Source organism: Trichosurus vulpecula, chromosome 1 (assembly GCF_011100635.1).
Source record: "Trichosurus vulpecula isolate mTriVul1 chromosome 1, mTriVul1.pri, whole genome shotgun sequence".
Classification (NCBI taxonomy): Eukaryota; Metazoa; Chordata; class Mammalia; order Diprotodontia; family Phalangeridae; genus Trichosurus; species Trichosurus vulpecula.
Genome location: NC_050573.1, coordinates 556,496,298 through 556,523,350, shown reverse-complemented (window position 1 = coordinate 556,523,350; position 27,053 = coordinate 556,496,298). Strand labels below are relative to the sequence as shown.

Genomic DNA, 27,053 nt, shown 5'->3' with positions numbered 1-27,053 from the left:
TTGGGATCCAGAAGACCCAGATTAAGTAAGTCCTGCCTCTGCCCCATGACTATGAATCCTGGGCAAGTCACTTAGTCTCTTAGTGCTCCCAGGCACTTTTAAGGCTCTAAATTGCAGAATAATTATGGCTGTGTTGGTAGAGAGATTTTTATCGCTGGAAATTTTCTACACTAATGAAATGAAACCATAAGTCTCAACTATTTTCTTAAATGTATTTTTATCCTCTCCAGTATAGTTATTTGAAGTAATTCTGAGGAATTTAACTGCTACAACATTTAAAAGAATAGCTATAATTTGAAAACTATCAAACCAAATTTACTTTCTATTTAACACTGAAATTAAAGTTTCTTAGATGAAATATTACCTATCAACTCAAAAAGATTTGACAGAGTTTCTACTTAGTAATATATGTCAGGAAAAATCAAGGAAGGCTTCCACCATGTTGGGCAGAGCTGTGGCAAACTCATGGGAAGATATGGATAAGAGTCACACAGAATGGACAGGCATGAAAAGGTTTGTTTGACTGGAAAAACTCAAAGGATGTCAAACACCAATGTTTTTTTAAGACTGTATTTCTAAGAACGTACTGTATCCTATAATCTTCCTTCTAATACCCTATTTATTCACAATACTAGAACCATTAAGCAACAAGCAAAGACAAATAAGATGCATTTATTTGACAAGAAGAATGAGGATTCACTAAAGTTTTAAAATTTAAAAAAATTAATATGATGTGAGTGGAAAAAATTGGAGAGGTGGAATTCATTTTATAATTCTACGTCATCCAAATGACAGTTTGCTAAGAGATTGTCAGCAGTTATGGGGGCACCTTTTAATTCTAGTTTTATCCCAATCCCTCAAGTAGTTTATGAAATCATCAAATCAACCAAGGAGTAAAGGACAGATTTTAGAGAGTTTTCCCAATATCAATGCCTGGGTTATCTTTAAATAGTCAGAAGGGACAATCCATAGCACTTGTTCAATGGGCTCCAAGAGAAAAGCAAGGGAGCCTAGGACTGCATGCAAATCCTAGTAACTCCTAGGGTGGAACAGCCTCATCCTTTCTCTAGCTAGATGATTCTGCTTTTTGTCAAATGTCCTTTAAGTGTATTTGCCAGACATATTAAATATCAGCGGAAGATTCAGGTTTCCTAGGCTCACCCTAATTCTAACTCATATCCCTAGAACAGCCCCAAAGTGTTTTAAAGGATTGTGGATCTGGCAACAAAATGGCACTCACAAATACCACTCACCTGTTCTAATGTTGCAGCAAAACCCTGTCTGTCTGCAACATAGGGTAGACCATGAACCAAGCCCACTTTTTCTGTCATTTGATTAACCATGTCGGTTAATGTGTCTGGAATTACTAGAAAAAAAGAATGGGAGGATTAGTTTTCTTTAATTAAAATGCCAAAGACACTAAAATTTTCTTTGTGGATCATAATATAAATATAAAATATGACTAACGTTTGGATTTAAATAAATATAAATATAACTATCAAATAACAATTCTGGGCAATATGCCAAATCCCAGAAAAGTATTAGAACTACAACAAACCTAAATATTTACAATGTGGAATTTACTAATAACAGTGGGGTAGAGTTCATGGCAACACATAATTAATGAATGCCCACTAACTGGGAAACTATACTGAGAATTATGGAAAATAGAATTAACTATGTTTTAAAGCAATAATGATAAAATTTACAGATTTGTGCACCTACTTTAAGAAAAATTGCCTATGAAAACTTATAAAACAAAGTTTTCACTCTATTAAAAAAACTCACAACACCATTTCTGAAAACAGTAAGCTTCCCAACCACATTCAAAAGGATCTGAATTTTAAATTTTAATTTATAAGCAACTTGTAAGACAGATAATTTCTACAAAATGGGAGCACACCTATATTTTTAAATTAAAAATGAACACTGAGCATAAGACTGATATTGAGAATATATTTCCCTCAAAGCCAATGCAAAATACATTATGCCCTGTTTGCAAATAGAGAAAAAAATGGGATTTAGGAAAATTTTAAAATTACTGCTGAGTTACTGTAGTTTGACCAAGTAATATGTGGACTCTTTCAACGCAATAATTGAGTTTCAAATTTCACTATTATCAGGAGGTACTTGGTTAAAATCATTTACATGTTTGTGCGTGTGTGTGTGTGTGTGTGTGTGTGTGTGTGTGGGTATGTATTCTAAGAAAAAAGACATCAACATGGCATCCTTGATAGAAAAATAGCTTGAGAGTCTAGAGGCTCTAGGTGACAAATACTGGCTGTGCAGAGTATTTGCCAATTTTTATTTGGTAAGTTTCTCACAGAGGATTCTGTACCTTAATGAAATTAAAGGTCCAGACAACTACACACACATACCCCCAAAAAAGTTCCAGTAAGCAATGTACCTATTGTTCTTAATCTCTGTGTATGCAAATTATTCTTTAAATAAAAAACAAAATGAAAGAATAAACACAGGGAAACGTAAAGAAAATCTAGACATGCAAAAGTTATTAGTCTTTTTGTATTTAAGAACACACATTAAAGACACTGATACTAAAGATATTAGATATTAAAGATAAAGAATTAGAAGGTAATTTACACATCTTTTTAAAAGGTGAACCTCCTTGTCACCTCTATGCCATCATGTAATAACAAAGTAACTTTTCCAAGTCAAGAACGAGGAGCTTGCAGTAAATTATAGTTCAATTACTTAAGAACAAATAAATTTATAAGCCAAAGGAAAAAAAAAACACCTCACCTTTAATTCCACTGTCACAAATCCATATGAGGTCATATTTTGCAACTTCATACCCTGGCATTAAATTATTAATTTTGGGATTAATCCCAACCTTTTTGCCACCTAAAAATTTAAAAATACAAAAATGACAGTTATCACATGACGCTCTCTCCACATATACACACACATACACACATACATATATACATACATACACACATATACATACATACTCACTTCTAGAGTTTATCTCATAGAGTCAATGAGAGAAAAAGATACCACCCACAACTCTACAGAGTTGTGAACTGATCTAACCATTCTGGAGAACAACTGGGAACTGGGCCCAAAAGGCTATAAAACTGCATATCCTTTGATCCAGCAATACCACTACTAAGTCTACATCCCAAAGAGATCATAACAAAGGGAAAAGGACCTACATGTACAAAAATATTTATAGCAGTTCTTTTGTGGTGGCAAAGAATTGGAAACTGAGGGGATGCCCATCAATTAGGGAATGGCATAGAACAATGTTCCATAACTTACATTCCATAAGAAATTGTGACAGGTGGACTTCAGAAAAACCTGGAAAGACTTGCATGAACTGATGCTGAGTGAAGTGAGCAGGAAAACATTGTACACAGTAACAGCAACATTGTACAATGACTGACTTTGTTAGACTTAGCTCTTCTGAGCAATGCAATGATCTAAACCATTTCCAAAAGACTGGTGAAAGAAAATGCTATCCACATCCAGAGAAAGAACTATGGAGTCTGAATGCAGATTGAAACATACTATTTTCTTTTGGTTTCATTTTTTGTTTTTTCTTTCTTGTGGTTTTTCCTTTTTGTTCTTTCTTTCACGACATGACTACTGTGGAAATGTTTAATATGACTGTACCTATAGCCTATATCAGATTGCATGCCATCATGGGCAGGGGGAAGGTGAGGGGAAGGAAGAAGGAAAAATTTAGAACTCAAAGTTGTTACAGAAGTGCATGCTGAAAACTAAAATTAAATAAACAGATTTAGGGAAGGAAATTTTATCTTATTTTCTTCAGGATAAAAAAAAAATCTAATGATATAGGAAGAAGGCCTTTTGACCTTTGTGAATTTTGTGGCATCAGGTTTCCAGTTCTAAAGTCACCGTCCTGCCTTCCTTTCATTAGGCGAATTCCTATCCATCCAGTAAAGATCAAATTAAATAACTCCTTCCTGATTATTTTATAGTATATTTATCTGTTCGATTATTCCCCTAAAGACTGAACTCTATAACAGAAGGAACCAACTCTTATTACACTGCTCCCTATGTCACAGTAGGTGCTTTAAAATTCAATTTGAATGGCTCCCTAAGTACATTAAATATTAATCCCAACTATCATAGCTATGAATTTGGGGGTTAAAGCTGGGTTTCAGAAGCTTGTCTTTCTTCCACTGAATGAAAGTGTATTCTTCCCTACTGGACTCCCAATTTAACTCCTGGTTATTCTACATCAATCAGTGAGATAGAGAAAGGTAAAAAACAAACATACAAAAAAAAACTTTCACATATAAAGATAAATTTTAAAGTGATAGGCAAATGTTTTCTTTAAATGACAAGACCATACCATGTGAGATAATCTCATGAGAGTAACTCATAGTTTAAGTTTCTTTAAGAAGTTGACACATCATAATCCAAATAACAGAGGCTGTGTACTTTAACAAGGAGCATAATGGTGGAAAATGTCAAAAGGTTTTTATTTGGAGTAACAAGCCTCCAAATCTCCTTCAGAGATTAAATAACTTGGTATCTGTAATCTAAATACAATTCATAAGACTATACTATGTTACATAAGACTATAAAACATTATAGGTATTTTACAATACAAAGAACATCCAAGCAATCATACACATGAATCAAAGCATCACTGTTACTCACCTATGAACAACCTAGCATCCACATTCGGGTATTTGCCAAGAAGCTTCTTACACACGTCAATGGCAGGATCATCGTGATCTTGTACACAAAGGAGTACTTCATACTAATCAGAGAAATTGTTGCAAGTTAACTAACAAACTTTACAAATCGAGCATGCTCTATCATTACTAACTGATCGAGACAAAAGAGAGACAACTATACACGTTAAAAGTTAAGAAACCAACACTGCTGACAGAAGGGACATATCAGGACTAATGGAACAAAAGTATAAAGATCACGCATTTCTTCAGAATTTGACTGATATCCAAGTAGAAAATGGAAATAAATGGGCAGGCAAGACCCAAAACACTTGAGGCTTGCCATTTCTATATACGCCTGGCCAGGGATCTTAAATGAAATCCCTCAATCTCCTTCATTGTCACCGAAGTTCTACTGGACAACATGATGTTAAGATTTATATTAAATAATATACAAAGTAAGCTAAACAATAAAACCTCTACCTTGTAGAAGCTTAGAATTTAAAAACTAATATTATTTATTGAGGATGAAATAATTACAAGTCCTGCTACAATTAATTTCAAGAGACTATTGATGATTTTATTGCACTAAATACTATTAAGTGACATTTGCAGAAAGTGGGGCTGGAACCTATGTTTTATGAATATTTTCACTAATGAAATTTGATGTATACAACATAAGAATAATTCATAGAAAAGTTAAGAATCTTTCCTCAGAAGAAACTAAAATCATCAAGATCCCTATAGCCAAATTAAGCTGTTCAACTACAATACTCTAAAAATTTGTAAAAATTTTCACAAACATACTGTTTAGAAAGATTCAAAAGCTACTGTGATGCCTTTGTTATTTATGCCACGTAGCTCTACAATAATAAAATAGCAAGAAAATATTTACAAAGCAGATAATTTTTTAAAAAGCTACTTTTTAATGATGGTAACATAGTGCCACTAATTTGTCTATCAAAAATACTTGAGATATAAAATACTAGGAGCACAAGGAAGGAAATTTTCCTTTTTATGTAGAAGCAAAGTTTATAACTGTTTTCATTAACTACAACTTCTCTGGCCTACTTTTGAAAGCAAAACAAATATCAATACCTTCTGACATCTCAAATTATAATTGAAATTCAGGTTGGCATGACTAATGTTAATCTTGAACATAACTCCAGTTCAATTATGTTTCTGACATTTAAAAATGATACCCAAATGAAGTTGGTCTTTCAAGGAGGTTCTAAAGAACTGGGGTTTAAACAAGCGTCTTCAGTTTTCAACTGCGATAATCACCTTTGTGTCTTTACAGTTTGACAATATTTTATTACTGTACTATAATATTTAATCACTGGCAATAAATAGGATAGTAGATCAATTAAAGCCTGGTTATGCTAGTACAAAAATTCTTCAGATACATAATTATTTACTATTAATAGAAATGCTTTAATCAGAAAAAATTTCAACTTAAAAATTTTTTTCAGACCTTTATATCATAATGCTGCAAGAAAAAAAAATCATGAAATAATTTCTCAACTGTTTTGCCTAATGGGGAATATATATATATATATATATATATATATATACACACATATATAAATATATATATATATATATATATATATATATATACACACATATATAAATATATATGTATGTATGTATATTATATGCATGGCTTTCTAAAGTTAGTCTTTTTTGTAATGGAATTTAACTTGAATTGTACTTTTACCAGAATGGCCAATAAACTCATTTAAACATCTCTATCTCCTTTTCTCTCTCCCCTTCCCACTCTCTGAGAAAGGGAGAAATGAACAATGAAATTACCAAAATGTTTAAAGTACAAGGGAGGAGGCCTTAATAATTCATGAATTTGTTTTTTTTAAAAAAATAACTTCTTGATATTTAGATTTTAGCATGAGAGTGAGGTCATATTCAAAAGAAACTCCCATTAATTCAATTCTATAGGAATTAGTAAACAGTTTTACAATAGTAAAATGGTTTTTCCATTAATAAAAAGTGAAAATCTTTTAAAAACACACTACCCAGTCACATTACATATTAAATGAGTACATTTCCACTTCTGTATAAATGTCCAATTTGTAAAAAACACATTCCATTTACATAGAAAGTATTTTGTTAAATTTGGATTTGTTCTGACTAACTTTCCAATAAAAACAGAATACGGGAAGCAGAATGAGTACAACAGTTCTACTCCTAATAAAGAGTTTAAACAAGTAATAATGAATGCATGAAGAAAAAGGTAATTTACTTGCCCCATCCTTTAGCCTAATTTTTAGAAGCTGTGAATTTCTAAATTTAATTCTTATAAGAAAACAATGTAAGTATGGAATTGTTTGAAACGTTTTAGGGCCATGGAGATTTTTTCATCTTTTAGCAAACATTGGCTGCATTTTAATATTAACTTTATATTCTTTTATACTAGATTCACTTGTCTTAATACATTTTACCTTTAACATTACGAAGGCATAATACCTCTGGCTTTCCTAACTTCACCATTTGCTCATTTCCCTACAAAACAGCTCCACCCACTCCTTTATCCCTGCATCCACTATCCCCTCCCTCAAAAAAACCCCAGCAATTTTTAGTCATGAAAACATTCATACTTCATTTTGGCACATAAAATCGTCAGGGATGATGGAATCAGAGATTTAGTGTTGGAAGGGATCTCTTAGGTCATATAATCCAATCTTCTCATTTTATAGATGAGAAAATACAGGATCAGAGCAGTCAACTGGCTTGTTCAAGGCCACACAGAAAATAAAGAATGAAGACCTGAATCCTTCAAGGTAGGACCTCTGACTCAGAATTTCAGTCTCTATTATGAGACCTGAATTCTACAAAAGGTTTGACTAGCACAGAAAATATGCTCTCAAATTCTAATTTTAATGCCATGTAGCAGAATTTCTCTAGTGTAAAAAGTAAGGCAAAGTTGCTTTAGTGGCAAATAATTTTTATAACACCAAAAACCCCATTAAGTTTGGGGGGGGGGGAGTCTTGTTTGTTTTTTACAAAATACAATGTCATCTGTCTTTTTAAAAAGTCACATATAGTTGGATTAAGTGAAGGAAATTAACACTTGCACGTAATTTTAAGACTTACAGAACACTTTTCAGATAAGTTCCACATTACAAAATACTTTCAGATAAGTTCTACATTACAGATTACAGTTCCACTGTAAGTCAAGATATAAGAAAACTTTGAGATATGAATGTCCTCTCATCATAAATTAAAAGGAAAAAATTACTTTACATTTTAGCTAATGTTTGACATTAGCCTGTTATTAAACTTGAGCCAAACCACATTGTTTTTCCTTTGCTTGTAACATATTTGTTTACTTATTGTCTATTCCATTAAATTGTGAGCTCCTTGAAGGCAAGGATTCTCTTTTGACTCTTTGTATACTCAGTGTTTAGGACAGTGCCTGGCACAAACTAGACACAAATACTTAATAAATGCTTAGCAACCTATTGAAAAGAGCAGTGCATTTTGGAGTCAGAGAACATGGGTCTGAATTCTGGCTCTGTAGTCACTAGACTTCTCTGAACCTCAATTTCATCACCTGGAGAAGAGAGGCTTGGATGATCTCTCCAAATCTAAGTATTATGAAAATAGTGATTCAATGGAGGTTTATTTTTATATTGCATTTAAGGACCCATCCAGAGACGCCCTCCCCCCAACTTTTCTAGCACCCAGGTGCTAAGTTTCATAACACATTAAAACTCTCCTTAGAGACATCCTCTTGATTTCATCTGTCAACTTAAATGATTGTCTATCAATCACCTTAACTTAATGATAAAAGCTAAATATGTTGGTCCTTGTTTTAAAAAAAATCAATATAATATCAAAGCATATAAATAAAAATTCTAAATTAACTCAAATAAAGAGATTCAAATGAATTTTTTCTTCTCATCACTCTCCTGTACTAGCACAAAAGTCTCCCGATTAGCCTTTTACTTTCTCTAGACTCTCATCCTTCCCTAATTTTTCCTTCGCACAGCTGACAAAATAATCTTCCCAAGGCACTGGACTTACAAATCAGTCACTCCACTCTCTGAAAACTTTCTGTAACTCTATGATGCTAGAAAAAAATTTATAGACCCTTTCCCCTACCTAGGATTAAAAGACCCTCTACAATTTGACTCCAACTTAACTTTCCAGCCTCATTTAACATTCCTTCCCTGTGTTTCAGCCAAACTGGTCTACCAGTTCTTCCTTAAACTCAAAATGCCATCTCCCATCTCTGTGTAATCACACAGGCCATCCCATCCCCAGAATTCATGTCATTTTCAACATGTTCAAAGCAAGACTCGTTATAACCCTCCTAAATCAACCTCTTCTACCAGCTTTCCTATTTCTATTGATAGCACTACTGTCTTCCCAGTTACCAAAGATCAAAATCACAGAAGCATCTTTGCCCATTCCCTTCTTCTTAATATACACATTCAAGCACAGTGTCAACCATTTCTCTTCTGTTCTCCCTGTTCACACTGCCAAAAACCAAATTCAACCTAGTATTTTCCTTTCATCTATTCTACTAACTAGTTTTCAAGCACTTACTCTTTCTACTCTCTAATTCGTCTTTCACAAAAAACTGCCAAAATCATCTTTCAAATGTATAATTTTCACCACATTGCCCCCATGTCTAGAATTTCCCTTTTTCTAGGTCTTTAAATTTCTCTTGCAATTCTCAAACTCAACATGTCCAAAACAGAACACATTATCTCACCCCCCAAATCCACCTCTCTTCTCAACTTCCTTATTTCTGTCAAAGGTATCACCATCCTTCTAGTCTTCCAGGTCCATTACCTTAGAGTTATCCTCAAATATTACTCCCTCACCCTACATGTTAATCAGTTGCCACAGCTTGCTATTTCTACTCCATAATCTTTTGCATCAGTCTCTGTTACCTCTATTTACAGTTATCGCCTTAGTTCAGATATTCATCAACTCTCATTTACATTATTGCAACAGACTCCTGAATGCTCTCTCAAGCCTCACAGCACTTCAGCACACTGCTGCCAAAGTAATTTTCTTTAATCAAAGATATGAACATATTATCCTCAATTCAATAAACCAAAATAACTCACTACTGTTTCTAGGATCGAATATAAACTGCTCTGTTAACTTTTCAAGACTTTCACAATGTTGTCCCAGTCTATCTTTCAAGTCTCTTTACTCCTACGCACACTCTGAGATGCAGCAAAACTGGCCTTCTCTGTTCCTCACGCAATACTACATCTCCCATCTCCATGTATTTCCTCATGTCTGTAATGCGATCGCTCCTTATCTCTGGCCTCACACAAGTTCCCTCTTCCTTTAAGATACAGCTTTAAGAAAACATCTTTTATATGAAGCTGATCCCTGCAACTTCTAGTCCCCTTCCTTTTAAACTACATCGTATTTAACTACTTTGAATTTACTGGTATTTGTTCTCTTTATATGTATTCTGTATGTACATACGCATGCCTGCCCGAATGTAAGCTTCTGTGGATAGGGATTATCTCACCCATTATATTTGCTTCTCTAGCACACAGCACAGTGCATAGCATATAACAAGTACTTAATAAATACTTGTTGACTGAATGATTGATTGATGAGCTATTGTCGTTGTTCAGTCATTTCAGTTATGCCCAGCTCCTCATGACTCCATGTGGGGTTTTCTTGGCAAAGATCCTAGTGTGGCTTGCCATTTCCTTCTCCAGTTCATTTTACAGATGAAAAAACTGAGGCAAACAGGGTTAAGTGACTTACCCAGTGTCACGCAACTAGAAAGTGTCTGAGAGGTCTTCCTGACTCCAGGCCTGGTGCTCTAACTATTACACCACCTACATGCCCCAAGAGCTATAGCTACCACTGTGATTATTATTGTCAAAGTATCCTTTCCGTGTGTTCTCCAAGGAAGGGGGAAAAAAGAAAATGTTCTATTCCCAACCTGATTTAAAAAAACTATAACAGTGTACTTACCTTGGGATAATCCAATTCAAAAAATGTTTCTAAATTGTTGATTAAGTTAGGATCGACACCTTTCAATGGTTTCAGAAGTGTAATGCCAGGGAGTTTGCTATATGGCTGTTTGTCTGTTGCCTTCTTATTGAGATGCAAACGTCTATAAAAGACAAAATATAAATATAGATGTTTAATATTCATTATATAAGTTCTATGAGACAAGTGAACGTTGAGTTATAAACAATAAAAAATGCCAAACTTGCCAATAAATTATTAAATTTGAGTTACAAGTAAATGTTTTAATGTTACTATTTGTAGAAGACAAGTTAGTCATAGAAGTTAATAGCACTTATGTTGTTTCTAGCCGCAAAAACCAGAGTTTCAATGCTTCTTCCATCCCTTATATGTCCACAAAAAGATTAATAAACAAATATATGCTAAAAAATATGGAAATTTTCCTGTTGAACTGTATATCACATAAAATCAAACAAGTATTTATTATTAAGCACTATTATTAAGCTTTTAAAAAATTATTATTATCTCCTATAAGCCACATACTGTGTTAGGCCCTGATAATGCAAAGACAAGTGTGAAAGAGTCCCTGCCCACAAGGAGTTTGCAATCTATCCAAGGGAGACACAATGTAGATACAAAATATATATGTAACATATACAAGGTGGTACAAGGGGTAAGGGAGGGAGCACTGTATAGAACAGTGGCTCTGCACTACCTGGAATAAAGAGATCACAAAAATGGGAAAAGGACCCACATGTACAAAAATATTATAGCAGCTCTTTTTGCAGTGGCCAAGAATTGGAAATTGAGGGGATCCCCATCAAATGGGGAATGGCTGAACAAGTTGTAGCATATGAATGTAATTCCATAAGAAATGATGAGCAGAGAGACTTCAGAAAACCCTGGAAGACTTACATGAACTGATGCTGAGTGAAGTGAGCAGAACCAGAACACTCATTGTACACAGTAAAAGCAACACTGTGTGACAATCAACTTTGATAGACCTGGCTCTTCTCAGCAACACAATGACAGATTGCCTACAAAGACAACTCCAAAAATTCATGATGGAAAATGCTCTCCACATCAAAAGAAAGAACTATGGAGTTTGAATGCAGATCATACTATTTTTGCCTTTTTTTTTCCTTTCTTGTGATTTTTCCCTTTTGTTCTGATTCTTCTTTCACAACATGACTAATGTGGAAATGTGTTTAATGAATGTAGATGTATAACCTATATCAGATTTTGTAATATATTGGAACCCAATATATTACAAAAATATTAATGCTGAAAACAAGAGATACTGTAAAACAGAACTAAATGACTTGGACACCAATTAGTTATACGGCATGAGAGTTGTTGATAACAGTGAGGTTGAGAATCTGGGTGACTGGAAGGATGGTAGTATGTTATAGATAATGAAGTTGAGCTATTAGAAAACAAAGTTCAACTTTACAGTCATTTCAAAATTAATGTATTATCTTTAAAAGACTGAAGTTCATTGATATTTTATTATCTGATAAACTACACTGGTTATTGACAACAGCTAACTGGAAGAATATTCTTATTAAACGCGAGGTAAGAGAGTTAATGGATGGAATGTTAAAAGCAACTGAGAAGTGTCTGGCTTGTTCCCAACTAAAAACAGAGACAGAAGTTAATATACCTGTACTCCTGAGCTATAGGGGCTGAGTGAAAATAAAGGGATGAGTTTAAGAAGATTCTTAAGTATTGTTCAACAACAGGATTAAGAAGCTGAGAAAGAATAACATAAATGAATTATAGGATCAAAACTGTTTATAAATTAAGCACTCGATCTTCTGAGTATTATTGTCAAAGTTCACCTTACTTCTTGAAACTGAAGACTATTAGCAACTAAAATGATAACTTAGCTTCAATCATATCCTAAATTTTGCCTTTAGTACTAATTAAAAGGAGTTACAGAGACTTCAAAGGTCATAAAGACCCAACCCTATTCTTTAAAAGTAAATCTCTTACCTTTTTGAATGTGAATAATTTTTATAGCATGGCATGAGGAACTAAATTATATTTAATACAAATGTTTTACTGACTTTTTATAACTTACTTTTTATAATTCTCTCACCTATTCTGAGAAATAAGCTAGAGAAATATTAGAAAGTGAGGGAAAATTTTAAAAAGGTATAGTAGTGAGAAAAGAAGACAAAAACTGCCAGTTTGCAAGATCACAGGAAAAGGTCCACCCAGTTTAGTCTCTGAGCCTTTCTACCCCATCACTGCTAGAATAAAATTGTTAGTTTGTTTTTACTGATTTTCTGAGAAACATATTAGTGTAGTACAATGTATTAGTGTAGAGAAGAAGCTTAGTATAGCTTTCTTTAGACTGAAATAAAGCTTTTCTTTATGCTACCAGTATCATCACAAGTTATGGAATTTTGGTTAAATTAAAATTCTATTCACTCAAGCTACTTCAATAAGTACAAATATTTTCACCACCCAATTACCATCACCTAAGGCAATTTCTTCATTGGCAAGATGGTAGACTGTACTTGATCTCTAAGATTCCTTTCTGTTACTATCATTTACAACACTTTCTTGAAAAACACCATGACTACTTAATAACCTCTAGTTTCGTTAAATAACTGGTGGTGCAGTAAATCAAATTTGGGAATTACTTTTTTAAAAATATCTATGTTGTAGTTGTTAAGTTTGATAGAGGGATTAAAGCTTCCTCCTCTCGCCCCCATCTTTTTTGGTGTCAAGAAAGTTGAGTCAAGGAGAGGCTGAGTACAACATAACAAATGGAGGGCATCTTTTATGAATTTTGGACCTACCCTCCAGGATCCTAGATTAACAGGGAAGAGGATTATCAAGATAGCTTTTAAAAAATTAAATATATCCTAAAAGCATAAATTATCTGAGAGTTCTGGTGCAGATAGAGAAACCTTTAGAGGAAGTAGGGGACCTATACACAGGGGACTAAAATAAAAGGAGGAGGAGACCAGTAGGGAAAGAGGCTGGCAAAATAAAACCTGTGCTAAGGCAGCATGGGTTCTAGGTTATCCTGTTTCCCCCTACCCCTCCAAAAAAATCTCCCGATGACCCTGTTAATGCCTAGAATTAATTCCTTTAGAAATGATAAAGTTTTTTAACCTATAATACAGAAATAATCTGCACAAAATTTCCCTGACCACCATCATGATCTTAATAATAAACAATACCCAAATAACCTCGTTCTGTCAGATCCAGGAGATCAGTTCAGCTTAGACCTGGTATCCAATTTGAGTCCCTTTTCTTCACTTGTATGGTAAACACTTTATATAAGCAGTTGACTTTAAAATAGCTATCTATCTCCTTTATCAACATCATCCTCATTCACACTAAAGAGCCATGAAATTTATTGTGCTTAACCGATTCAGGAACAAAAAGGAAAAAGAGAATGGGGGAGGGGAGAGGGGAACTTGAGGGTTTTAAAATTTTGATAGAATTTCTCAAAGTTCAAAGTTGCTATCCTATTAATTCTGGAAGGCTATTTCTTATTCAAAAGGAGCAGAATATTACACAATAGAGTAAGCATTGTATTTTAAGGAAAGAAATTCTGGAATCATAATACAAGCATGGAGGAGAACAGCATTTGGTGAGTATTTCTACAAAATATCTAGACAGAAGGAAACTGATGAGTCCAAGAACCAGATCCAAAGACTGGTATGGAGACATGAAGTTAACACTGCTGTTTATCAATTCTTCTTAAAGGAACTGAATCAGTAGGGCAAAGCATAGCTTTCAAGGTTCTCTTCCAACAAGATAACTCCTGTGTATGCATATATTTATATACTATTTAAAAAATTAAACAAACTAATAATTTCATGATTTGTTTTGATGACAATTTCATCCTTCAGAAAATAGAAGAAGCATTCAGGGTTATTATTCTGGATTTTCACTAGCAAGATGTAACGGGTTGCTTAAGCAAAAATGATGGCAACTTTGGAGAAAGTCACTACTGTAAAGTTTATAACAGAAGAAAGAGAGAATATAAGCATAGTTTGACAAGTACCCTAAATTCTGGGATGACAGGTTTTCAGAGGGATCAGAGAATGATTAAAGTTTCGACAAAGAGACCTTGAAAGTCAGAGGGACCTCAAGGTCTCTGAAGAACTTTGGGATCAATTGTGAGGCATGGGAGACACTGGCATAGGACTGCCCAGCATGATGTGCCTGCATCAGAGCAGAATTGCAGTAGATCAAAAGAAACATGAGATGCACAAATTTAGAGATATCTCCACTCCAAATATTCATATGGACTTTTTGTGCCTGACATGTGGTAGAGCCTTCTGAGCTCATATTGGTCTGATCAGCCATAGCTGGACCCACTGTATGTTGACCCTGACATAGTGACGTCATTTTGATCCTCTCTGAGCACCAAGGACAACGAACCAGGATTTCAACAACCTAAAATTCTGCAGGGAAAGCCAGCCCAGTAAGAATGGGAAACAAACTATACTGAGGAAATAAATGGGAGGTGTATAAAGAAACGAATTGGAATACAAAAGAAATATATCACCCTAATTTTTAAAGAACATCTATAAAAGATGAAAACTAGAGGATTTAAAGAATGATTAATGAAAAGTGACAAATTCTATAAGACTATCAGAAATAGTAAAGCCTACTGATAAACAAGGAGGATGACAGTGAATGAAAAAGACCACAAAAGACTTATTTCCTTTTTTAAAAGTTATATTTAAGAAAAAGAGAGGATGAAAAAGAGAAGTACTGCATAGGACATAGGATGATATAGATGAGAAAAGAATGAAGAATTAAGCAGGTCTTTATTTTTATAAAAGAAAGAGACTAGAGTCTGCAATAGTAAGTTCCAGGCAAAACTCTAGCATTTAAATTGGCGGTTATATATTAATCCCACTCGGGTCCCAAAAATACATACTACATAATTGTATAATAGATAAAGATCATAGATTTAGAGCAGAACGGGACCTTAGAGTTTCCTCATCTGTAAAATGAGGAGATAGGACTACATAAATCTATGACCCAATGATGCCATGAGGAAAAAAAATACGTAATCTAATCTAATTCCCTCATTTTACAAAAGAAAATGAGGACCAAAAACTTAAGTGGCTTGCCCAAAGACACACAGATAGTGAATGGCAAAGCCAGTTCTTTTGACTCCAAAATCTGTATTATTCCTATTGTACCATACTCTTGACAAATATGAAGAAAATGAACTAAGTTTGAAATATAATACTCTGTCCCCTATGTCAAGTTACCCCCCAAACCAAGCAGAGCCTACTTGCTATTTCTTCATCTTAGGTATGGTTGTAAAGGTCAAGTAAGTGAATGAGCAATAATGCAAAGCTGCACTACAATGCACTTCGAAAAGTTAATCTTTAAAGAAAAAATATCTATTTTCGAAGTTGAGACCCAAAAAACCCTCATGTATAGGGATATAAGATTTTTAGTTCATAACACTGACTCTATTAGTATTACTATTTGGGAGGGAGGTTTAATAGTATTATTCATCTGTAAAAATACTTCTCTGATACCTTTCATGATATGAAGACAGTAACCCTTGGATTCTCAAAAAGCTATAGGAAAGGAAAGCAAGTGTAGGGAAAGAATATTATTCTCACATCGGATTATATCCTAGTGTTAGATTATTTATGCTTCTGAGGACGAATCTCACTAGATACCAAGAGCTTTATGCAAGAGAAGCTAGTAACAAAAGACACAGAACGGCACTCAACATAATCTTCTCCTCCTTCCAGGGATGATCAAGAAGGGAAGAAAAGGGATGGAGGATGCTCAAAATCAGTTTTTAGACCAACTACAATATTAATTGTTTATATTCTAAATGTGATATTCTTATTTAATGCCTCAAGAAAGTGACACAATGCTAGATGAACTGAATCATATCAGTGTCGACACTCCTATAAATGAAGACAAGCAAGTTGCAGATAAATAAAAGAATGTCTTACATCCTCTCTTCAGAAGCAAATAAAAGGTGTTGATAGACTTGGCTTTACTGTTTATACAAAGGCAACAAACATTATTCCATGGAGGACTTAAATCATTTCGCCTTTTATTGCTCATAATGAGCATAATCAAAAATATCACCAAAATTACCACAGCCTAGCTGACATTTTTTTTTCAAAGGTTAAGATAAAGAAATTCTATAAAGGACTAGATGAGATATTCCAAATTAACTCAACAATATAAAAATTAATACTTAGATTATGTAGATGTAAACAAAGGCATGGAAAAAAGCATATGTTAGACAGTATGGCTTAGGATCAACAAACAAAAGATGGCAAATCTTGTAGACTACATGGAAGTCTCATGACTGTCTTGTTAGAACAAAGATTAAAAATTACCACCAAAATTGAAGACTAAAAATTAATTAAATTAAAATTAAGAGATGAATTACTTAATTTCTATAATTTAATGATCCTATGATTCTTCAGATATTAGAAAGACGGAAAGAACCTGATTAGAAAACATAAACCCGAAACACTGAGTGAATCCTCATGGAAAATTTGTGGAAGGGCATGAACAAGAGTTGCATGGGTTAAGAAGGTGTGATATACTGGTAAATGTAACATCCACACTCAGAAGGGGAAAAGTATGCCAGTGATAAGTTTAATAAGATAAGTTTAATCTTCATTATTAACATTTTGAAGTTCTTTACAATTTGGTTATAATCCCCCACAATGCCTGGCACATAGTAAGAACTTTAGTATCACATTCTGTTAATAGCATTTATGTTATCTACCATTATGGTTAGGTATTACTTAATTCTGTTGTTAAAGAACTTACTATGGAAATTTCCTAATGATTCATATTATTAGCATAATGAATTTAATACATAAAACTGGAAATTAGATAAATTAATAAATGCAATTATCTGTGATGTCAATCATTAGAGAGAGAGCTTTTAGCTGATAAACTGAGTTCACCAGGGAAAATCAGACTTCTAGGCACCTGGGTCATTTGGAATACAGCCCAAATCCAGAAATAGTTCAATTCAGCAAATATATATTAAGTACCTACTACTTGTGAAATACTAAGCTTTCAGAAAAGAAAAACACCAATCTTTGTATTCAGAATTTATAGTCTAATGGGGGTGAGAGGAGAGGTGGGGTGGAAGAAGTATGGTGTAAGGTAGAATGAGATACTAAAGTAAAGTACCATGTACTCTAAGTCATTGAACAAGGATTCATTAAGCACTTACTATGTGCCAGGCATTGTGGGGGGTTATAACCAAGTTGTAAAGAACTTTAAAATGCCAGGAGTTTGTATCTGGTCATTTATGTAAGGATTAGCCATGCAACAACAAAACTGCCTTATGAACTGAATCACTCACTTTTATCACTAGCTCTCCTCATTAGAAGCAATTATAACTTTTGCAAGCATTTAGTATGAAAAGGATTGCATGAATCTCTAGCCATAGCCTCACATACAGATAGTGTAGTAATAAATAGTCAGTGGCACTGTCTTCAAATTATGAACAGCAGAAATTAGATTCATATGACCATAAAATCCCTTAAAACATGGTGGTTATCAAAAGACCTTTGGCATTCTGCGGCATTTAACTTTTTCACATTTGTCAACCAGACCAGTCATGTCAACCATCTCTCTAGGGTTTAGAATGAGAGGTTTAAACATTTCAACAAATGTTTTCTTAACCACTTGCTGACACTTGATAAAAATTCAGATACTTTATTTTTGGACCGATTTTGGTATTATACTTGGCTGTGGTTGCACAAAATCTAAGTCATTACTTTCTGATATGTGAAACAGGATTAACTGCTATGCATTTCATGCCCTGCTAGTTCCAAGTTCATATAGAAACCAAGCCTTCACAATTAGAGTAAAACATAAAACAGGATGAAGTGCTCCCCCTCAGTCAGAAGTATAGTTCCTACCATGAGGCTAAGTGCTTCTAGTAGACCTTTAGCCTAGAAATAGATCTTGGTGAAAAACTCTAGTTTGGAGAAAAACAGTGATTCTCAAACCAAATCCTGGATAATAGCCAAATTCTCCACTTCAAACAGATCTGTTATCTACAGTTTGGTTTTCACTGTAGCTCAAGAGATCAGGTCCAGGGCTGGGAGCCAAGTTAAAGCAGGGAGGTGGGAAATGGGATGGAGTCACAGGTCATAAAGTGGTCAGCGAAGAAGGAAAAAGGAAAAAAAGTTTTGAAAGTTCGTAGATTTTAAGGACATTTGCTAGTAAATGTTTTGTTATTCCAGTAAAAATCTGCCATGGGCTAGTAGTTGGAAAACACAAATTCTAGCCCAATCCCTTTACTTTATCAATGAAGAAACTAAGTAAATCATTGGCCCAAGATCACAGGGCCAATTAGTGGCAGAGTGGAAGTAAGAGTCTAGATCTCAACCTCTTGCATGAGTTTAAATTGCCAAGTCCAGATAAATTACACTCTATAGTGCTGAAGAAACTTGAAAGTGTCACTAGTGAGGCCTTCAATTATCTCTGGCAGAAATACTACAAGACTAGAGAAAGGCAGATGATTTCCAAATTTTCAAAAAAGAGCCTGGACCTTACAGGGCATTCAGGCAGACCTTGATTCCTGGCAAAATCTGAGGATACAGGATTAATGGTATAGCTAACAAAAGAGATAGAAAAGGAAGTAATAAGCACAAAAAGCCAACACGGTTTTAATAAGAACAGATCACGCCAAATTGGTAGATCAAGACAATACATAGTTTACGTAGATTTTAGTTAAGCATTTAACAAAATCTTTTGTCATATTCTTGTCAAAAACATGTAGAGATGAAGGCTAGGTAAATTCAGAACTGATTGAAAGGCTAGTCACTAAGGGTTCAATGTCAATTTGAATGTCAATGGTGGAAAGTTTTACCATGTGCTTTTAAACACATATATATGTGTATATATACATATATACACATACATATACACATACACATATATTATCAAAGAATGGGTTAAATGTAAGATGCCATCTTTATGAAATTTACAGATAACACAAAGCTAGAAAAGGCAAGTTAAATATTAAATGATAGGCAAAAACCAGAAAGATCTTGATAGCCTGGAATACTGTCAAAGCTACAAAGGGATAAATAAATGCAAGGCCTTCCCTAAGTAAGAGATGACTAGAAAACAATTTATCCGAAAGATGGCCCAAGGGTTTTAGTGGATTTAGGGATTGCACACTCAGTATTAGTCAACAGTAAAATAAAACAACAGTTAACATGATCTTATATGACATTAAAGATCCACAAATCTGAGACTAAGGAGGAGATAGTTCTGTTGCCTTCTGCCATGGACACGCCATTATCAAGAGTGTTATGTTCAGTTTTTTGCCAAGAAAATTCCAAATGGGATCAGGCAGAGCTGGCTATGGACTGAGAAATGACCGAACAATAGTGCAGACTGAAATTGTCAAGTCTGAAGGGAACACTGAGTTCTTGTTACACGACACAAAGCAGAGAGACAAGCTGCAGGAAATCCTCATGAGGCTGAGAAGTTGTGAGAGCTTCCAACTGAGCAAACTCAAAGCGATGCAGCTGGGAAAAATTGAAGCAAACTACACTTAGAGAAACTAATCGGTTCTGAGGTTCACTTATAACTCAGGAAGGATCTGGTTCCGTGGACAGTGCTGGACTTGAAATCAGGAAGACTTCAGTCTGAATCCTACTCCATCACCAGCTATGTGAACCTAGGGGCAGTCACAAAAACCTCATTTGTAAAACAAAGATCCTTTCTCACAGGGCTGTTGTGAGAATCAGATTAAGACAACATACGTAAAATATTCTGCAAACCTTAAAGTGCCATATAAATACTAGCTATTAATATGATCTATCGGTGTCTGGACTCTTCACTAAAGATAATTAGTCCATTTGTACAAAGGTCAAAAAACCCTAACAAAATGCTGGCTACTATCAAACAGGGTAACTTTGCAGTTCAGCCACTGCACCTCAAGAAAAACATTACAGGAGTAGAAAAGGATTAAAGAAAACTAAAATGAACAAAGGGAGCATCTTCTATAGGAGAAGAAACTTCTTTATTTAAAAAAGGTTCTTTAATCTTAAAAGTCAGTAATAAAAGTCTGCATGTGTGGACAGAGTGAATAGAGACTTGGTCACCAAATCAGAGAATTCCAGAAGTAAAAGAGTCTGAAAAGGATAGCTTTTGGGGGGGGGGGGGGCGGTGCAGAGGGGAGAAGGATACTGTGCTGTTTTATGCCAGTCAATAAATCTATAAAATTCATTGGTTAAGATTATGGAACTAAACATTTATATAAGTAAGAGTAATAATTTCATTGCCTTAAATGAGTTCAAGAATCCAGAACCAGATGAATTATCTCTAAGAGAACTAAGAATTTGATGACATCTTCCAATAACTGCTGTCTATAACTTAAGGAATTGTGGAAAACAAAGATGTCATAGAATAGACACAAGAACACGGTCTTAGTTTTCCAAAAAAAAGAAAAAGAAAAAGGAAATAACAGCAAATTCCTCAAAGTGCTATAACTGATATTGTAAATCTCCATCAAATCTCTACAATGATTTATTAAACAGATAACTTGTAAGTGCTTAGAAAAGAAATCATTAGCAGGAGTCAGAATATGGGTTCACTAAGAATAAGTCATGGCATTTGTTGTTCGGTAGTTTTTCAGTAACGTCAGGGATATTTTGAAAAAGAGTTTCCTAAATTTGCTGAATAATTAGCTTGAAGACTTTTAAAATTACTTTTAACTTCTGATTCTGTGATTCATAGAAAAACCATAATTTCTTACAAAAGTTTCCTTGATGCCACTGTGAAAAGAAAAAATATTGGAATGAACAGGCATGTATGTGTATACATATATATATGTATGTGTATAATATCAGATACATATATATATATATATACATATATTACATATGTATCACACAGAATCATATATTATAGCTAAAAGATAACCCTTTTTGTATGTAAGGAAACCAAGGCCCAGAGAAATTAAGTGACTTGTCTGGGATCACACACGTAATAATAATAAGTGGCAAAGTAAGGATATAAACCCCAAGTCCTCTGCTCTTTCCCCAAGTGCTCTTTTAACCATTTCTAATGATTGAAATTCTAGGGACAGGATTCTCAAACTATAAAACAACGGGTGCACCATTGACTCACTTTAACAACTTCAATGGCACTACTAGAATTTCTGGTAAAGAGTTGTTACTGTAAATAATAACTAGGATACAGGATAATTATGTCTTTAAAATGAAGCTAGAACTAACTTTTTCAAATGGAGAGGTGTACCTGGTGTAGTAGAGAGAGATCAAAATCAGTCAGAAAGACCCGGGTCATACCTCTAAAAGACAGTGACTTTGTGATGCTGAGTAAATCAATGACCGTCTTTGTGCCCCCAGAAAAGTCTCTTAAGACTATAACCTGCAGAGAAGGTGATGACATGCAAGGGTAGCAAGAATTTCCTTAGAGGGGGGGAGGTTCCCTATTAAATTATATACTTCTAGTCCCTTTCCTTACCTCTTTTAAAATGGGGTTGTCTTTACTATAACAAATTTTAAATCATGTCCTATGTAATAGATGGCACTCACAAATTTGAAGTGGACAAGAGACCTTGCCAAGTAAAATACTCATCTTCTTGAATTGTCCATTCCCATATTTTTAAGTCTCTATGATTCTATGAAATGGCCGTCTCCTACAAGTATTTAACAGGCCACGCAGACAGAGATATAAAATACCAATTAGGGCTGGGTCACATGGTCATATTTCCAAGTAAATCCAATGAACAGTCTCATTGCTTTGTATCCACACCAAGTGTTTAAGTAGAACAAAATTGTTTACCTATCTCACTCCTTCATCACACCACTTTAAAGACACAATTGGTTAGGAAGCTTTTCCTCTATGGAGCCTAATTTCACCTTTGCAACTTCCATGCATTGTTCTCCTACCCCAGCCCACCAAAAGAAAATTCTAATGGTTCTTCCATAGGACAGCCATCATAAACTTCCTCCCAAAGCACTGCCTCCAATCTAAACATTCAGAATACCCAAAAGTGACACACACACACACACAGACTTTCAGTCCTACTCTGAGGTAAATTTTAGATGAAAGGCACAGATCCCTGAGGCACTCCACTGCAGACCCTCTTTTAAATGGATATGAAATGATTAATGATTACCCTGTAGGTGTGGCCATTTGACCGGTTCTGAATCCATCTAACTATATTATTAACATTTTACATGGGTCTACCTTTGACAAAGGTATATCAAGAAACTTTATTAAATGTTTTGTTAAATCTTGGGAAATTCTATCTATAGAAGCTCCTTGGTCTATCAGTCCAGTGACCTTGTTACAAAAAAGAGGGGAGGAGGGCTGAACTACTAGTCTAGCATGGCTTTCTGTCCTTTTCCAGGTATTACTGAAAGAATCAGTAATAAACATGTTCTAAAATTTTGCCAGGAATTGTTGTCAAGCTCACTGACTTATATTTTGAGAGTTATACTCTTTTACCCCTTTTTTAAAAACTTAGGACAACACCTTCCCTTCTCCAGACATGCAGCATGCCCCTCTTATTCTGCGCCCCACCCCCTTTTATTTTCAAAGATCCCTGACAATGGCTCAGGGGTCACACTTGCTTGTTCTTTTAGTATCCTCATATGTACTTAATGTCAGGGGACTTGAACTCAATCAAGTGTAGCTGGGTGCTCTTTTTCTCATTTTGAGTTTCAATTCATTATTAGCCATTTTTGTGGTGTCCTTGCTAGTCCTAAAGTTTTTCTACTTGGCAGAGAAAACAGAAGCAAAAGGAGTTCACTAGTATTGCCATCTCTGTTATTATCATCCCATCCACCCTGAACAGGTAGGTGCCCAAAGCCTTCAAATGCTTGAAAGACAGCTGTCACATCCCCACTAAGTCTTCTCTTCTACACAATAAACATTGCATTTCTTCTACTGATACATGAACTCAAGTCCCTTCATTATTCTGGTTGCCCTTCTTTGGACTATCTTCAGTTCATAGATGTTCTTCTTAAAATGCAACTTACAAAATTGGACCTCATTGTAGAAACCAAGTTTCCACATTTTGAAGGATGAAATTACCATTTAAGCAAGCCAGAAACAATGGAAGAAAGTGAAGAGGGAAATGCAATGAAGAGAGTTTAAGGATATCTGGAAAGGAGTTAACAGAAGACAGAGCTGAATACTGGAAAAGGTGATAACTGACATATAAATATAGAATTCCCTTCCTTCATTCCTGTTTACAGTATAGTAGTCTATCAAAGATACTGGAGAAAGTAGACTAATGGGATCCAGAAAAAGTCAACTCTAGCCCTGTGCTGAACATTACTGTTCATCAGGTGATGGGGAAGGAAAAGGCTCGCTGTATGAACACTATTCATTTTTCATATCTCTATTTATCACTACTTTCTCCTTATCACTTCACGGCTTGTGATTCCTAGCTAAATGGTACAACAGAGTGCTAAGCTTGGAGTCAGAAAGAACTGAGTTCAAATCCATCCTCAGATGCTTATTAGTAGCTAGGCAAATCACTTGGCCTCTGTCTACCTCATTTTCCTCATTTGTAAAACAGGGATAATAGCACTTACCTTCAAGGATTGTAGGGAGGCTTCAATGAGAATATCTGTAAAGTGCTTAGCAATAGTGTTTGTTTCCTTCCTTCATAGGATCACAGATTTAGAACTAGAAGAACTTCAAAGGTCATCAAGTCTAACTCCCTTATTTTACAGATGAGACATGTTCTTGCCCAAAGTCACACAGATAAAAACTGAAAGAGCTGAAATTTGAACCCAGGTCTTTTAAGCCCAAATCAACCTTTTTTTTTTTTTACTATGCCGTATTGCCTCGGTAGCATGAGAAACTCCAAAAATACAAACTACACACAAACCACCCAATTCACAGTACTTCAGAAATCATTTAGTTTTTTTTTCAACATTTATACCAACTTTGCTAATAGGTATTTTACTATTCGAGAGTCTATTACTTCATTGGTGTGGGTGTTACTTCCACCAAAGCAGATGCCATCTCCTCTATACCTTAGTAAAATTCATATAGAATTTCATAGATATCTATTTCCATATTGTGTGTATAAAATCTGGTGGCCAAGGTGGTAGTAATTATACTTGTATGAATTTAGTTAGGTTTATCTTTGGGCATACTCCAAGCCTTTCCAGTTTTGTTGAACCTAACAGTTTAAATTCTACCGGGATTTCCTTCAAGAATTGAGAATTGCCTTTATTCCATGGCAAGGAATCAGAGTAGGGCTTTTTAAGGGCTTTGTCAAGTAATACCATTTAATCTATTAATCTCTAAACCTACGATTTCATTGGCAGGTAAAATTCTTAGTGAAGAAAGTCCCTCTACTGATGCAAACTGGAAACAATTCTGCAAATGTGTGTGTGTGTGTGTGTGTGTGTGTGTGTACACAAACCTATGTCTCCTTGGAGAGTTGCTTAGGGCACTACAAAGTTAAGCAAATTCTCCAAGGTTACATGGCCAAAGTGTCAGATATGGAATTTAAATCGAGGTCTCTCTGATTCTGAGGCTGCTTCTCTATCCACTACACTATGCTGTCTCTCTCACAGGATATAAGGTCCAGATCAATCTCTAAACCAGGAGTAGAACAATATGAAAGAAAATGTTCTGGCCCCAAACTACTTTCCTAATAATCTATAATAGAGACAATTAGCATTCTTTAGGGTTTTCTCCTCACAAATAAACTCTAATTTCCTTCTATAAGTAGCCCTCTACTAGACTTCTTCCATTCTCTGGTAGCTTTACCAGGGCAGGGAAAGTGCGTTGCACTAAGTTCAAAGACTTGATTCTAACGTTGCTTCTGCTACTTGTTAGCTGTTAGCCTTTGGCCACATCATGTCTCTAGGCCTCAGTTTTTTCACTTGTAAAAAAAAATAGTAAATCTCTGCTCCTTTCAATAGGGTGAAAACATTTTGGTAATTGCAGGAAATATAAACTACTAGAAAGAAAAATCAGATTCAGTCTCGTTGTTGTCCTTAGAATTCAATAGGCATCTAAATGTATATACATCTTTAATATTAAAAACCATGCTATGAAAAAAATTAGAGGAGAAGCAGATCATCTATATTTCATAGCCATGGAGAGGAAATGTATTCTTAACCAAACAAAAGATGGAGACAATTACAAATGATAAAACAGATAACTTTGATGACATGAAACTGAAAAGCTTCTACACAAAAAAATTAATGCACCTAGGATAAGAAAGGAAGTAATCAAATGGAAAAAAATAATTGAATTTCTCTGATAAGAGTTTGGTATCCAAGATATATAAGCAATGAACAAATACGTAAAAGTAATAGCTATTCCCCAATATATGAGGGGTCAAAGGACAAAAACAAACAGTCCTCCAAAAAAAAATTGCAAAGTGTTCACAATCACATCAAAGAATGCTCCAAATCATTAATAAGAGAAAAGCAATCAAAACAACTCTGAGGTTCCACCTCACACTTGACTATTAATAAGAAGAAAGTCCCTATATATACCAAAATATTTATAGAAGTACTTTTTGTGATAGCTAAGAACTGGAAACAAGAACATCCGCTGATTGGAGAAGGGCTATACAAACTGCGGTACATAAATGCAATGTAATATTACTGTGCTTTAAGAAATTATATACGTGGTAAACACAGAGAAGCATGGAAAGATCTACAACTGCGGCACAGTGAAGTGAGCGGAGCCAAGAAAACAAAATACACAATAACGGTAACAATATAAATGAAAAGAACCACACTCAAAAAATCAAAAGTGAAGATAAAATTACACAAGCAAGACTTGAAGAGACATGAGCAGACGCCCCCAACTCAACCTTCTGTGGAAGTGCTCAGCTCACAGGTGTGAACATTGCATTCATGCAATTCACATTGCACATGCTGGACTTTTTCAATGTACTGATCAATTATTTTTTCAGATCTTTTTTCCTCTTTAAAAAATATTATTTCCTATATAGGATGACTCTTTGGTAAGGGAAGGAGAAGGGATACTGAGGATAATTATGATTTTAAAACAGGAGACATCAATAAAAATTTATTTTAAAAAAATCAACAGGTATGTATACTGTATGTGTCCAATTCAAAATTTTGGCATGAGCCAAAAAAAGTTAATCTCCTAATTAAAAGTGAATTTACCTTATATCAACAACAGAATTTTTGTTCAAAGTTAATTATTTCCTATGTCAAATACGGGTAGCAATTATGCCTTGGCACAAACATTGAAAACTTTAAAAAGTTAAGCTTTTTTTTTTCCCCACAGTGCTTTCATATCACTAAGACCTACCCTCATAGCTAAGTCCCTCTCATTTCTCACTTAAGCTCCAAGTACATCTCCATCTTCATGCTTTACTGTTCCACCTAGGTGTCCCAAACTCATCTCAAATTCAACATGTTC

At 34.6% G+C, this 27,053-nt stretch overlaps 1 protein-coding gene across 1 annotated transcript in view; it reads right to left on the bottom strand.

Moving 5' to 3' along the window:
- The window catches only part of UGCG (UDP-glucose ceramide glucosyltransferase), a 53,449-nt gene that overhangs the window by 8,815 nt on the left and 17,581 nt on the right, over positions 1-27,053 (bottom strand). The window contains exons 2-5 of the mRNA XM_036741770.1: positions 10,647-10,788; positions 4,654-4,756; positions 2,761-2,862; positions 1,254-1,366 (exon numbers count right to left, since the gene is read on the bottom strand). Coding sequence (XP_036597665.1) covers positions 1,254-1,366; positions 2,761-2,862; positions 4,654-4,756; positions 10,647-10,788 — 460 coding nt within the window. The remainder of the gene's footprint in view (positions 1-1,253; positions 1,367-2,760; positions 2,863-4,653; positions 4,757-10,646; positions 10,789-27,053) is intronic.